Genomic DNA, 15,581 nt, shown 5'->3' with positions numbered 1-15,581 from the left:
GGTCCCTGAAGAACAGCACCTGGACAGAGCGCGGAGCCGAAGAATTCGACCCATCTCCCGCAAATGGAGCCGCTTGGACTCTGCACGCCGACAGTGCTTACACTGCACTGGAGGCTGTATTCTTTTATTGCTGAGGTAATGAGGTGGTCACGCTGGAATTTTTATGGGAAAACAAAGAAGAGCTCAAGGAGAAAATGACACTGAGCCTAAACGGTACCTGTCCTGAAACACGATGGGCTTCCACTGAGACTAGGGTGACCAGATCCCAATTCGCCAGACGTGGGACAAAGACTACGTTTGTGTGGGACAATGTGGGACAATGTGAGATACCAATGCATCAAGGTAGTCTAAAAGAACTATGAGAAAAAATAAACATTTCTATTCTGCCCCTTTGCTTATGGCATTACTTTGCCATCTGATTAATTCAGTAGGACATAACAGCCTGCAAATAAAAACTTAACAAATATATTTTACAATATAAATATATATAAAAACTTGCTTAAATGCAAATTTCCCAAGTTCACAAGGTGAGCAACACGTTTTGTCTCGCATTGTCTGTGTCGTTTCACGTCGTATTCACCTCCGTGTGAAACGGAAAAATGACTCAAGCAAACTTCACAGCAAACTTTACCAGACTAGCCTTGCATTGGATAGATAGTTTCCCAGTCTTTATTATAGCTGCATTTCCTCTTCTCAGTCGTACGGGTTGTGCTTCCCTCCATGTCTCGCGCTGCATGCCGTTCTGATCTGATTCGCATTGTTTGTTGTTGGTGGGCGCGCCGTTAACCTGCGTCCGCGTCCCAGTTTGATTGACATGATCAAACAGCCCGCCCCGACCCCTGATGACAGCCCTCACTGCTTTCTCCAAACAGCTATTTGTTAAATGCCAGATTGTAAAACATGCATTTCGAAACTGGAGTCTGACTGTCAATAACAATGCGGGACAACGTCTCAATTTGCGGGACGTGTGAAAAGTAATGAAAATGCGTGACTGTCCCGCACAAAGCGGGACATCTGGTCACCCTAACTGAGACACAAGTGTGTTTTAATAGATAGTAACATATGGATATAGATGATATAATAACATGTACTGTACATGACTTGTGTTTCTATATAAAGTTTTTTATTGTATAAAACAGACGTTTCCTTCCTTGTCAGGCCACCATTGTGAACCGTGCATGTAACCACCAGTGCTAAAGAGATAATAGGTCTCCCACCACCAGATTTATTAGAAAGGCCATCCCACGCACTGCTATCATACTAGCACAGGGCATAACTCACCCACTCAACCGCCCACTTCACTTTGGTGCCCCTCTGGGCGCAGGTACAGGAGCCACGGGTGCAGAATGCCTCACTACGGCCAAATCCTGATACCTGCAGCTGTTGTAGCACTAAAGGGGGGGGGGGGGGGGGGGGGGGGGCATATTTCATCCAATCACATTATGTTGTACCTAGTGGACAAAAATGTGCTGCTGTGATGTTATTGTTTTTCCCTGCTTATTGAGATGCAATGTCAATGTACACTCTAGACGAAGTATTTCCCCTGAGGAATTAACTAATTAAAGGCTGTTTTTTTTATGCTTAAATTACACCAACCAGCCATAACATTATGACCACCTTCCTAATATTGTGTGGGTCTCTCCTTGTGCCTCCAAAACAGTTGTGACTCATCAGAGAATGGACATGGGTCTTCTGAGGGTGTCCTGTGGTGTCTGGCAACATAATGTTGTTATTGGGGGGCCTTTAGGTCCTATGTGTTGAGGGGAGGGGCCTCTGTGGATCATCCCACAGATACTTGGATCGGCTTGGGATCTAGTGAATTTGGAGGCCAGGTCAACACCTTGTGCTGTTCTTCATGTTTTTGTAGTTGTTCCTAAACCGTTCATCAAGGAGTGTCATTGCTATGGGGTGGGGGTGCCTGGTCTGGTCTAGGTGGGTGCTACATGTCTAAGTAACATCCACACGAATGCCAGGTCCAAAAGTTTCCCAGCAGAGGATCACAAGATGGTCAATGTTATTTACTTCTCCCGTCAGTGGTTTTAATGTTGTAGTTGAACAGTGTATAATTCACACATACAGATCTCCCTCTAGTGGCAAGGTACGGGACTTTTGAACTGTGATAACTTTCACATAGAAGGATAGATAACTTTTTCAAAGAGGAAAAAGTTACCTTTAAGACAATCCTATCTTTGTTAGAAAACCCTGTCAGACACATACGTGTGTGAAGATTTGCCTTAAGCTGGCGTCTGCAAGATAATATATTTTAATCCATATATTTCAAAACTCTTGACTGGTGCAACAAAATATGCGACATCCCCTTTTCCCAAGTGTGCCTTCCCTACAGCAAATAAACCTGAAAAGACCAGACTTGTTCTTCTCCATCTCGTACTTAAACCGACTGAAGAAAATAAACCGCCACAACCTGACGACGAACCGACGTCTTTGGCGAAACTGAAAAATAAGCAAAGCGAAGCCGTAAAAATATTATTCTGTACATTTGGCCTGGTTTTATTGTGAATACCAATTAATAAGTATGGTAAAAAGAATACATACAAACAGCAGGGTACAAGTTAAGACAGAACCTTTACAATAATGTCTGGTTTAAAACTTAAAAACAGGCAGCATCTCAATCCTGTACAAGAAAAAAAATAAAAAAAAGTTACACCGGGGCTGCAGTCCAACGCTGTGCTGCAACAAAATGTTACGTTTGGGCCGACGTGTGGTGACGATAAAATGGCTCCTGGTCCCAGAGTAGCTGCTGCTTTACATACTTCCCGCTCAAATTGAACAAGCCGATTAATATCCTTTTCACTCGTGCTACGCCGCCTGACATAAACTTTTAAAAATCCAGTTCAATGTAAAGCCGCGGGTACCAAGCTGAAGTCGTGGGGCAGCGCATTTTAAACACGACATCTTTACCAGGTCAACACACGAAGTCGCCCAGAAAATCTAGTTTTTAAAACTTCATGTTTCCTTCATGTAGCATTAATTAATACTAAATACAACAGGTAAATGTTCTCTTCAGGGGTTTTGAATATCCAGCCAGTTTTTGTGAACAGCAACCCTTTTCCAAAGATTGCGAACATGTACAAATGTATAAAGTACTTAATATGTGTTAGGCATAATGAGGTATGAGAAGTGTCTACTTGATCTTGAATGTGTCGCTCTGATCAGCTTACGTGGACTTTGGTTAAGAGCCGTTTACAAATCCTGACTGGATCATTTAAAAAAAAACATATTCGAGTTTCGCTTCAGGTAGAACTTGTTTTAGTGTTAACACAGCTCTGAGAGAGGACAGGTTTAAAATGCACAGGGGCGGTTCAGTCAGTTTTCACATTTGACCCTACAGTACGATAAGCATGTATCAAACACCGAGAGAAATGTTCTCATGTGAGCGATTTAAATATACAACTAAGTTAGGCAGAATATCACATATCCCGCTCTGTTCTCTGAATACATACATCCTGCACTGCTTCTCCATTTAAAATATCATAACAATAATCAAAACATAAATTAAAATGCACTACAAAAAAAAAAAAAAAATCTTTTTTTTTTTTTGTCCAACACTGACTAAAAGAGATGTTTCAAAGACGCTGGGGTTCAGAGAGTCTTCCCCTTTAGTAGCCATGTCTGTGGTGCGAGTACGTTAGCACAGCCCCCGATGGAGACCGAGCGACCCCTAAACGATGCGCGGTTCAAACAGGAAACCTCTGCAGAGTGAAGTCAGTTACTTTTATCTCTTTGGCTTTTACACCTTTAAATTCACCGGGGGGGCCCCAGCTGCAGAGTTCACCTGCACGGCTCGGAGAACACCCGGAGCTGCGCTAGCGTACGCCGCACCCATGAGGTCATCACGAGGCTTCACTACTGGTTCAGTACAGTATATACAAGAGTCATGTGCATGCTTCAAATCCTCTTGCTCCTTTCCCCTTTCAAAAAAAAAAAAACAAAGTGGCTTCAGTTTTCAGTACTTCTAAAAGTCGACGACATATACAGAATGTAGTAGTAGACTAATGTTTTCAGCAGAGCTTAAAGTCCTTTTCTTAAATAATAATAATAATACTAAAAGAAAGAAAGATGGAAGTCGGCGCCCCTCTCTTGTGACACGATTAGCACAGCAGGTGCTTTAAGCGGGTGAGAAGGCTGTGGCGTATTGATCGGTTTCTGTGTCAGTGTGCGAATGAAGGTAAATTAACATGCGCTACTGAGAACGTAGTTGTGCAGCTGTAGTGTGTGTGTGTGTGTGTGTGTGTGCAAACTGAGGGCGGTGGTCAGGGAATGCCTGTGTGCATTTCACACTTGACCAAATAGTAATTGCGCATGTATAACATGGTTAGGTTGAAGTGGCTACACTTGCACATGTTCACTCAAATTAATTTGGCAATGCTTTTTTTTTTTTTTAAAACAAGCCTGAAACTTCATAATAATTCCCAAGTCATCAAGTTAAAACTATGAAATCTGGCACTAATCACAACAGATTTTTGCTTTAGACACAATTGCTGTTTTAGTTGATAGTATAATCTGTGAGATGTTAAGTTAAAGATTAATAAATCTAGAGCTGAAATGAAATGTTTAACACCAAGTTATGGATCTATTTCCAGGACATCTTTGAGGAAAATTCAGACCCATAAAATAAAGCGTTACGGGATGTTTTTGACAGTCCTATCATTAAAGGAAGCAATAAATGTCAGGTCTCATATATAAAAACAGATAATGCATATATTGCTATCAGACCTAAGTTTGGAAGTGATCAGACTTGAACGACCGCATAAGTGAATAAGTGCAAATGAAAGCATTTCCATGACTTCACATGAAGTAAATATATGGAAGGGAGTGAAAAAATGCAGAGACATGATTAATTAACAAATTGGCTTAAAAGTCTCCACTTTAAGACCAGGTGTGAGCTCTCCAAGTCTATACCTCGCGATCACTTCCAAACCCGGAGTGAAAACTCAGAAATGTATCCGCCAAATAAAACAAAACTGTGCCAAATGTCCGTTTCAGCCGACCCCACATGCAACCGATGCTCAATGATAAAAACTAAATTATAAAACGTAATGAAAAAACAATTCTATCACAACTATTTGATCAGGTCTGGCGCAAGTGTTTTTTTTGTGTGTGTGTGTGTGTGTGTGTGTGTGTGTGTGTGTGTGTGTGTGTGTGTGTATGCGGTGGGACGACGGTGAGCTCTTGGGGGGGGGGGGGGCCTATAGCAAGGCTTTCTCTGAGTAGGGGGCCTGTGGGGCGTCTGAGGAAGGTGCTATGCTCGGACCAGAGTGGGCGCTGTAGTTTGCCGTCTGCGTCATGCCTGCGGGGGTAGCGCACGGTGCGGGGCCAGGGCCGCTGGCCGGGTTCTGATAGGACTGAACCTCTGCTGGGGGCATACCGCCTGGAGCTGCAGTGTAGACTGGCGGCTGGCCCATGTACATATGGACGTCACTGTGGAAAGAGTACGGGAGAAAAAGTTATTACTACGCGCAGGAAAGTGGAGTCATTAATAATGGAAACGTCAGCTTTAAAATAACGTCTCAAACAATAGCCTTGAGCAGCAAAAACAAATATAATGAGTCTCTAATAAGGCTCGAGAGAGTAATCGCAGTCACTGTTGTTGATAGCTCTGAATATGGCTGGCGTGAAGTCCCGTGTTGCAACTATTCTCTCGGGCCAATCAGTGGTCGAGTAGAACCGAGTCAAGCTGCATCATTCAGTGAAAATAGGACTTACACTAAACAATCCACTGCTCCATTTACATTTGTTAAGTCCAGTGGTGGGCCACAGCAAAGCCTTCTCTGCTAATATTAAAATGTAAATCACTGATTTACATTTTAATATTTTCCCATTAATCTTATTAAATTATTCCCAATAGCCTATTCTTTTCATGTCATGGCTTGTCTGTCTCTAAGCTGCAGTGTAACTTTGCATTAGAGCTTTTATCCAATGATATTTCACCCATCACGTGTTGCCAGAGTCAAAGAAATCTGCCTGGGCCTTCACAATTAAAACTGCAGGCGGCTGTAGCTTGAAATACACTGTAACGATGGTGTCCCTTTAACCAATCACATTTCAAGTTCATATTCTTAGTCCTTCTCTGTGGCCGACACCGATGCTACGTCAGTGTCAGCGTTTTTGCGTCCTCTGATTGCAGGGTCAGAGAGCCGCTCTGTTTAAGCCAAGCTAGCGGTTCATGTTCATCTGTTGTGAGTTTCACAACCAAATGGTCCTCGTTAACATTTTGATAGCTATTTGTTGAACTCACGATGGCAAAGGAGGAGACGCTATTGGTTTGGTTGGAGATCTTCTTAGAAAGACATTTTCACGGCGGACTTTGAAGGAAAAGCTGGGTATTGTGAGGAAAGGTTGCCCAGTCCTGGAGCTAGCGAGCCTGAAAAACTTTCAGGTCAGCAACTATGAGCTCTAACCTTGGTTGACAGGCTCCGAGGAGAACTCTAAATTGTTAAGTTCTGGTGAGTAAAATGAATTACATTTACATCCTTTGAGTATATTTTTGACATTTTATTGGGATTTAACAGTTGATGCGCAGCCGTAGAGAAGAGGTGAGTGAGAGGAAGCTTTTTGAATTGTTCTTAGTGAGTCTCTTGCTCTAGTCATGGCATCCGCCTCGCTATACGAGATACCATTCTATGATGCAACGTCCCGTTTTATTGCGTGTCTGTATGATGTTGATGGTTTCTAGATGATGTTGATGGTCATTGAAGGCCTAAGTGGAAAATGCACGGCCCGCCACTGGTTAAGTCTGGTTGAGTTTTTGTCAGTTAAAGTCAGAGTTGTTTCAATTTCAATTTACAAAGCCAACAAAGACTGTGGGGAATGTTGTTAGCTGTTAGCTTAGTTTTAAACACATTATAAACAAAAAGCCCACATGAATAGTGTTACAATGACATGATGGTTGTATGGTGAACAATGTTGCTGCTTTATATCTGTCTGACAGATTTCTTCCTCAATAAACAAAACATGGAATGACAGTGAAAACTGAAACTCTGAAGTAGAGCGGACAGCAAATGCTAATAATGTTAACAACTTGTAATGGGCCTTATTGAACCAGGACACCATGACACTGGAGTATGTGAAACTCACCTGGGAGGTGGCTGACCAGGAATGGGGGCTCCGGCAGGAAGCTGCTCAATAGGAACAGAGTAACCTTGAACCCCAGTACCACTCATGGCATAGGAGCCTGATGCAGGCTGACCAGGGTAGACCTGTAGCCAAACATACGCACACAGAACAGAAACGTAATGAGCTGGTGAGTCATTTAAAACACTGATAGGAACAGTGTAAGTTGAATTTCTTTGATTTGAGTATTAAGATTCCCAGTTTTCTTTCTATTAAATACAAAAATAAACATTGATTCACTGTAACACATGACAAAAATACAGCCCTGACTCATGGTTCCTAAGGCTGACTGAGTCAATCAGCTTGTTTTATCCTTGTGGAGTGGAATAAAAAGACAGTTGACTCATTTCTGAGGTATGAGGAGACATTTGGAGATCAACGGCATGCGGTGTGTGATGTTCATATTGTAACACAAACTGAAAAAACTCAAGCAAGTTCCTGTCAACACGTCAAGGTCGTATCTAAGACTCCACCTGTTGTGCTGCGTTGGCAGGCTGCTGCATGTAGTACTGCTGGCTCTGCAGCTTGGCATACATGGCATAGACGGGATCTTCATTCATCAGCTTGGCGTACAAAGACAGAGATTCCATCACCTTCACGTTCAGCTCCGACAGCTCCGAGTGCTTCCTGACGTTACAAAGCAACACGACCAAAGACTTAGATTCACTTCAATAAATATTTAACGAATGCCTGAACCACGCCTTGCTACAAGCCCTCTGTCTGCCATCTTCATCTTTAAATCCTTCACATTTCTTCAGTAACTATCTACAAGAAAAAAAAATGCCACATAGGCACAATGTACCTGTCTATATCCTCCAACTTCTGGTCAATGAGGGGTCCCATTTGATTGCAAGCACCTGATGAAAAAACAGCAGTTTATAGTTTCGAGCCAACAATAATCCATCTTTACAACACATAGATAATTCATAGTCATTTTATTCTTAAGTCTAGTTTACCTTCCAGCTGTAGTAACTCAACGCTGTCCGACTGGTTGTCAGTTGGATCGGCACTTTGAATCATCTGCAGCAGCTGGTCCATTTTGTCCTGAAAGATTTCAATAAAGGATAAAGTTTAATGTTCTTAAGTAAAAATCGAATTATTTGAGTCTATAATTTTGATATTGCCACTGAAACAAAGCTCTTTATTTATTGAAAGTGGCTGAACAAGCTTGGTAAGCAAGCGCACACATGAAGGAAACTTACCTCATCTATATAAACAGGCTCCTGCTCTGGCTCTATGGTCTCCACCTGGACGTCCTCGCTGAACTGTACCGTCTTCTTCTCTGTCTTCACTGTGGATTTCCACGAAGCAAAGCAAAACATAGCAATAAATACCAATAATTAATGAAAACGCAGAAAAACCATGCAAAAAAATAAATAAATAAATACAACGAGAAAAGTGTGTTAAAGCAACAAAACCCTAGATATAAGGACAAAGATGAACAAACTTCCACCAGGTGGCAACAAAGCGAATCTGAACCAGGGAAAACACTCAACTCTAGCTAGATGTCAGGTTTCTGTGAGGTTCTGACAATTTATTACACATCTTAAGGTGTAAAACTGAACTGAAATATATGTGTGCAGACATGTAAGTGAATTTGTGCCAGCAATGAAGATGTTAAATACATGAATGAAGGGATTTCATTAGTTAAAAATGTGTAATTAACAATGAAAAACAGTGCTTCCCATACAGTGTTAATACTACGGTGGTCTGCCAGGGTTTAATTTACTGTGCCGTGGTCTCAGTGTTGTGCTTGTGTTGTTTTTCCTATTGTTCCCGAACGCATCTCTCCCTCCTCCCCAAAGCCACCTCCCCCCAGACCCTCCACACACACATTAACACAGGATATACGAGTATCAGACAAGATGAGGTGTTTTTCAGTAGAAGAAATGTCCACATGCAATGAGACACTCCTTGAATGACTTCACAGAGTGTAGTAACCCATTTATCCATTTCTGTTTATTGCACCCACATCTTGACTGTACCGTCTCTGCAACAGCACTCTAGGATCAATAAAAACCACTATTGCTAATGGACCAAATCGAAAAGTTAGGGATGCTATAAGTGAAGTAAGGGCGTGTGTTCTCTGTATGAATGTGTGTACTCACTCATCTCAGGCTCTGCAGTGAGGTCAGCAGTGACAAAGTTGGAGGGGAACAACCCCACTGCCTGGAATGTTTCCCCTTTCCACCAATTGGGGTCACTAAGAGACAAACACACTCAAATATGAAACTGAAATAGCAACACTGGATTTAATAGGTCATATATATATTATATATAGTAGTGATGCAGATATATCCATCTACAAAAAACAGATTTTACTGTTTAATTTAGTTTTAGAAACATCATAATATCTTAAATACTCAAATAGGAACAGAGATGCCCTCAGATCTTGACAATACCGCGTGCACTCACTTATATCGGTGTAAAGGCTCACCTATCGTCCAGGATAGTGATGATCTCTCCCGACTTAAAGGTGAGCTCATTGTCCTCTGCAGCCTCAAAGTCGTAGATGGCGCGGACTTTTCTGCCGTCGGACTTGTGGGAAGAGATCAGGCCGGATGTGTTCGGGTAGAGGCCGGACAAGGAGGTCTGCGGCTGCGGACGTTGCTCCTTCAGCGACAACTCAATAGCTGCGCACGGCAGAGACAAATACATGAGGGCTGCGTGTTTGCCCTTGAAAGGACTTACACTTTGCTAAACACCTGCAATTCATTAATCCTATGTAAACTGAAAGTTATGCAAAGCTGCTAAAGAATTATTTAAAATGTGTGTGCATGTTTTCAGAACATTTCTACATTGATATCTGAACAATGGAAAACCTTACATACACAGTCGAGTTATTTGCAGAAATATTATGCATGCGAGCTTGAAGGCTCTTTACCTTTGGCCAAGTCTTCTTCTTCTTTTTTGTTAGTTGAGGTTGAGGGATCCTTTGCCACTAAAGCTGGACTTGCTTTTGCTTGCTCTGCAGCCTGTGAGAAGAAAACAACCATGACTCAGACTCGAGACTTATGTAGCTAAATAACCTTCAATTCTCAGTTTTTAATTAAATGTAATTATTAGATTTATTTGGCATCCTGACATTTGAGAGTAACAATATACACCGATCAGCCACAACATTAAAACCACTGACAGGAGAAGTAAGTAACATTGACCATCTTGTGACAATACAATGTTCTGCTGGGAAACTTTTGGACCTGGCATTCGTGTGGATGTTACTTAGGCATGTACCACCCACCTAGACCAGACCAGGCACCCCCACCCCATAGCAATGACACTCCTTGATGGCAGCAGCCATCCCCAGCAGGATGCAGCCTGACACAGGTTTAGGACAACTCAAAAAACATGAAGAACAGCACAAGGTGTTGACCTGGCCTCCAAATTCACTAGATCCCAAACTGATCAAGTATCTGTGGGATGATCCACAGAGGCCCCTCCCCTCAACCCGTAGGACCCAAAGGCCCCCCACTAACAACATTCTGTTGCCAGACACCACAGGACACCTTCAGAAGGCCCATGTCCATTCTCTGATGAGTTACAACTATTTTGGAGGCACAAGGGAGACCTACACAATATTAGGTCATAATGTTATGCCTGATCAGTGTATATTCTGGCATTATTCATAGAATCAGCCCATGCTGCAATTCCTTCTGGTCTTAACCACTAGTCCAATATACTGTAGTTTAAATGTTAAAGCTAAAAACTGTCCAACCCACTACATTACCTACCTGGGACCCCACAGCGGGGAACGTGACACCCTGCTCACGCAAGTTCTTGATCATTGCTGAGATCAAACTGAGTTGTGGATCATTGCGGAAGTCCTCCGCCCACTCCACCATCAGGGCCTTCAGCTTCTCGCACACTTTGGGGTGTCCCTGTAGACACACATAGAAAACACATGAGAGAATCTGCTCCCCGTGTGAGGTAATCCTAAATGACACACGGAGCAAAAATGACCACATACCTTGTTTAAGACATTACTGACTTCACTGGCAAACTCTCTGGAGCACACCTCCAAGTGGAATATTTTCCCACAGTTTGAGACACAAGCACCAAGAAGCTGTGAGGATAAAGCATATACATTTAACTCATTCATTAATTACAGGGCACAGTGTGTAGCACATGTAATGATAACCTCAATGATAATCACAGACTAGTTTCGGTTACTCCACTAGGCCACAGCTCAACAAAAGGGTTAACTAAGGTATGATTTACAGTTATTGCTTATATTCTGCTTACAGTCAGTGCTTGCATGGCTACATGGGGATCCTTGTGGTTCACTCTTCTCATTATAGAGCGGAGACATTCTTTAGGCCTGCAACAGAATAGCAGAACTCAAAGGTTTGAGGAACTTAGCTGTAAGAAAAATGTCAACGTCTTGTGAGCTTGGGTTTCCCTGAATTCAGTCACAAACTTTTGAGTGCATATTTTCACAACGGAAAACGGGAAAAGCGCCTGATGAACTCGTTTGAGCGGCTTAGAATGAGCCAAGTTAACTCACCCAGTGCGTGACTGCCCTATCTTATCACATATGTCCAGAATGAGGCCCCAGTCCTCAGCTGTGTTCATCTCACTGGTTGCTTTCTCTGCAGGAGAGATGCACAACAGCCATCGTAAGCAGAAATCTTGGAAGACTGGAACAGCAATCATTTCATAACTTGTTGTTGTTAAGAGAAAGAGACTAAGAAGAGATGTGAGGGTTCTCATCAGAAAACAATAAAATGTATTGTAGTGGCTGAAAGTTGTGTGTGAAGGCATAAAGATGAGAAACAGATGACTGACAACAGACCCCTTGCAATACCACAACACTACAGTAAATACTGATCTAACACAGCTCATAATGTTTGGTTTGTGTGCTGGTTTAACCTGGAGTTTATCCGAAACTGTAACTTGTGGGATTAAGAAAATCTACTGATTAGTGTCTGTCATTCAGTGGTGCCCAGAGTTTCACATTCTTTCACATTCTTTGACATTTGTGGCCATAATTTTTAGGGACTTCTTACGCTGTCAAATGACACAGTTTTACAGTGTTTAATGGACCGGCTGTTCAAGCAGTAAGTACGGCCTCTAGTCTCTGTGTATTTGACTTGTAGGTTACCTCATGTCTCCATAAAAGCATATTATTAAAACAGATGAAAGCAAAACCTCTTGCAAGGTGGAAACATACTACCTTCTAAACGTATAAAATAAGTGCCAAGGGCAAACGTGACAAAAATAATTATAATATTTGCCTGAAAAACTGTACTGGGAGAGAGACAGCGTCGGACAGATGGGCGATAATGTGCCTTACAGTTTGGACCACTGCATCTATTTGTTCAACAGCTCACCACACTGTGATTAACTGATGAAGTATAAATGCATTTAATTTGCTGACTACTCAAATCAGACATTCCCCTAAGGTTATTTGGTAATTAACAGGTTTTCAAGATGTATGTAGAGAGTGCAAAATCAAGTTGCAAGTGCTAAAAGAGAGGCTCTATATACAGAAGTAAGATGGTCTCCACTACTGACAAAGAGACACCAAACAGCCATGTCACTTTTCTTTTTTTTTTTAATATAATAAGCTGAACACTTTAGGTTTGGACTGTCGGTCAGACGAAACACACATGTACACTCACTTGCCATTTCATTAAGTACAGTGTGAGTTTCAGGTGGGCGTAATACACAGACGTTCCTAACAACCACTTTTTCACAACCTGGACCTTATTTCTGGCATAAAATACGATCGTTTAGTCGTCCATATAACTTTGGTGTCATTTGGAGTCATTCGGACGACATTTAGATCCGCGTATATCCATATAGTGGGAGTGAATGGGGCACCGAAACGCAGCCTCTAAGTAACGCATTATCTGGCGCGAAACTCATTCATTTCACCAATATTCTGTCATGATACGCTAGTGCTATTACCCATTGAGTCCGGAGTTACTAGTAGCAAATTACAGGTATACAAGCCAAGCGGGGTGCGCACGGCGCTCAGCCACGACATCATCCAGGTCAGAAGTTAGTAGGTCAATCTACAGACCCCGGACGATGATAACAGGCAACTCCGGACAAAATATTGGTGAAATTAACAAGTTTTGTGGCAGATAATGCCTTATTAAGAGGCTGCGTTTCGGTGCCCCAGTCACTCCCACTATATGGATATACGCAGATCTAAATATCGTCCGAACGACTCCAAATGACATCAAAGTCATATGGGTGAGTAAATGATCGTGTTTTATGCCAGAAATAAGGTCCAGGTTGTAAAAAAAAACAGTAATTCCCCTTTAAACTCCCCAACAGTCATTTAGAAGTGAAGAAGCCGCTTGGTTGAGCGGTGAAACATCTTAAATAAACCCAACAAGCGGAGCTGCATTTGTTTGAGCTATGTTTTCTGTCTAAGCCCTGACTTGGAAGACTTGGAAATTCTTCACAGTCGTAATGAAAACAAACTCATTCTAATATAACAGTCCTGCACTAAATCCACCTCCGCATGATTGTTATTATGGTCAGTTTATGCTGAGACAGCATAAAAGAATGTAGCTTGTGGTGTTGTCACACCGTATTGAACACAAGCTAAACGGGGGTTGTCAAAATAATAAAAACATGTGTCAGCACAACACAATACAATTCAGTAGTAGTATAAACCACAGCTTCCAATGTTTTAAACAAATGCAGAAAGATCTAGTGCAGGACTGTTACATTAGAAATTCATTTCCACTAGCGTACCAAATGAACTGGCAAGTGGATGTTTATACACATTAAGAAACTGGGACATAATGTTTTACTGTCGCATTATAAGATAAATGAGATTAATTATTAACCTCCTTTGTTATTTTTATGTAATAATTTAGCAGACACACACACACGTGGGAGAGCCTTATCTTGCACATAGCTTTGCATCACACTGTGCACTGATGCGTTTGTGTACTTTGCTCAACTCTGCGCGATTTCCATAACAGTGAAGTGGTTAACCGCTGGACACACAACAAAGAGAGGAGAGGAAACTCGGCGTGACTTTATGGTTTCACGCAACACCGCATCCTCTTTCACTTCCACACACACACACACACACACACACACACACACACACAGTCATCACATTGGTTAGCTGGGTTACAGAGAGGCAGCTAATGATGAGGCAGCTGCTTCAGTTAGCTGATGACAGCATCTCTGCTCCACGTCTATTAACAGTTAGCTTAATAAAAACAGAAAAAAAAAACAACAATAGCCAAGCACATATTGTGATTTGAAATATAACGTTTTTAACAATGCTATCGACAAACTGTTTATTGCTGGCAGCTAGCTAAATACCCTTAAAAGTGAGATAATGCTGTAGGCTAGCCAGCTGGGCTATTTGGCTAAGAGAGCGAATCACAACAAACACAGACAAAACAGAAGTTCAGCGAAATAAAACACGGACTGTGGCTAGCTTGTCAGTTTATACACTATATACTATGTACAGTGTGAGGCCGCCATGTATGATTAGAAATATAAACCTAAAAGGTGAGTGCTGGAGAACACAAACAAAGCTGACTGATCTCAGCTACTTTAGCTAGCATGCTAGCAGCAGCCCCCCAGTTCTGATTACTCACCAACATCTTGGTCAAAAGGGTTGGTCGCGAAGAGAGGCATCGCTGGCGTGTGGACAAACAACAGATTTCGCCTTCCCTTGTTATTTTCTTTCCCTCTTCGTCTTATTTCATGCGGTGAAACTGCATAGTAACGACAACTTGATGGGTGTCAAACGTTGCTAGCCGAGTCTTTTCTACAGAGTCACTCCTCCTTCTTCGCCAGACGGCAACAAGCGGGGCATTCTGGGTAATTAGCAGACAGGACTGTGTTAAATAAACAGCTGTCATCGACCGTAGCTCAACAGCTGTTTAACGCGTCTGCAGAAGCTGCACACAGCAAGAAAAATGATTCATAAGAGACAAATTGCCCTTGCTGTAAGGAAAAAAAAAATAAATAACATGTCATCGTCAGGTGACGGTGATCATGTGACGTTCTTTCGTCAAGTGATAGAGGAAATTTTCAGTCCAGCTGTAAAACAATTTGCCTTCCTGTAGCAGATAACTCAGTCTTGTACATGTTACTCTCCTCCATCAATATTATTGCACCTTATTATTTATCCTACCTGTATATATATAGTGTATATTTACTTCTATTTCTTGTACATGTGTACATGCAAATCTTGTATATTTCTTTCTGCTTATACTATTTGTATTATTATTTTATTTTTGCTTATAACTATCCTACACCAATTTTTCTTTTTACTGGTGTTTTTCAAGAGTGTTTGCTTTACATGCAACTGAGCAACAGAAATGGACCCTTGTGGATCAATAAAGTCTATCTACGTCTAACATACTTTCATTAAATCAGTAAATTAAGTTCATAAAATCCTCAGTGGTGGAGTATTTCGATCAAAATTATCTTATTATAATTACTTAATTATTTTCTCTTCTCTT

General features: G+C 41.8%; 1 protein-coding gene across 2 annotated transcripts; it reads right to left on the bottom strand.

Moving 5' to 3' along the window:
* Positions 1 to 2,359: 2,359 nt before the first annotated feature.
* On the bottom strand, positions 2,360 to 15,134 carry stam (signal transducing adaptor molecule (SH3 domain and ITAM motif) 1). 2 transcript variants are annotated; one of them, XM_084546272.1, is made up of 15 exons: positions 14,709 to 15,134; positions 11,636 to 11,720; positions 11,374 to 11,449; positions 11,099 to 11,194; positions 10,863 to 11,009; positions 10,016 to 10,106; positions 9,569 to 9,764; positions 9,240 to 9,334; positions 8,334 to 8,422; positions 8,088 to 8,175; positions 7,934 to 7,988; positions 7,605 to 7,758; positions 7,096 to 7,217; positions 5,273 to 5,439; positions 2,360 to 3,929 (listed from the first exon to the last, which is right to left on the bottom strand). In XM_084546272.1, the coding sequence occupies exons 1-15, from the start codon at positions 14,746 to 14,748 to the stop codon at positions 3,907 to 3,909; spliced, it is 1,524 nt and encodes a 507-aa protein (XP_084402398.1). In that variant the 5' UTR covers positions 14,749 to 15,134; the 3' UTR covers positions 2,360 to 3,906. The 2 variants fall into 2 exon arrangements, with proteins under 2 accessions (XP_084402398.1, XP_084402397.1); XM_084546271.1 differs by having other exon boundaries at positions 2,360 to 5,439.
* Between the last annotated feature and the right edge of the window lie 447 nt (positions 15,135 to 15,581).

Source organism: Chelon labrosus (assembly GCF_963514085.1).
Source record: "Chelon labrosus genome assembly, chromosome: 6".
In the NCBI taxonomy this organism is placed as follows: domain Eukaryota; kingdom Metazoa; phylum Chordata; class Actinopteri; order Mugiliformes; family Mugilidae; genus Chelon; species Chelon labrosus.
Note: the sequence above shows the minus strand (reverse complement) of the source record. Positions and strands in the feature narration are given on the sequence as shown.

Excerpts from the sequence above, each read along its gene's own strand:
- stam (XM_084546271.1), bottom strand. The coding sequence starts at position 14,748 with ATGCCTCTCTTCGCGACCAACCCTTTTGACCAAGATGTTG. Across the intron at positions 8,176-8,333 it reads AGCCTGTTTATATAGATGAG|GACAAAATGGACCAGCTGCT; the intron begins GTAAGTTTCCTT and ends GAAATCTTTCAG. Across the intron at positions 5,440-7,095 it reads CCTGGTCAGCCACCTCCCAG|TGACGTCCATATGTACATGG; the intron begins GTGAGTTTCACA and ends CTCTTTCCACAG.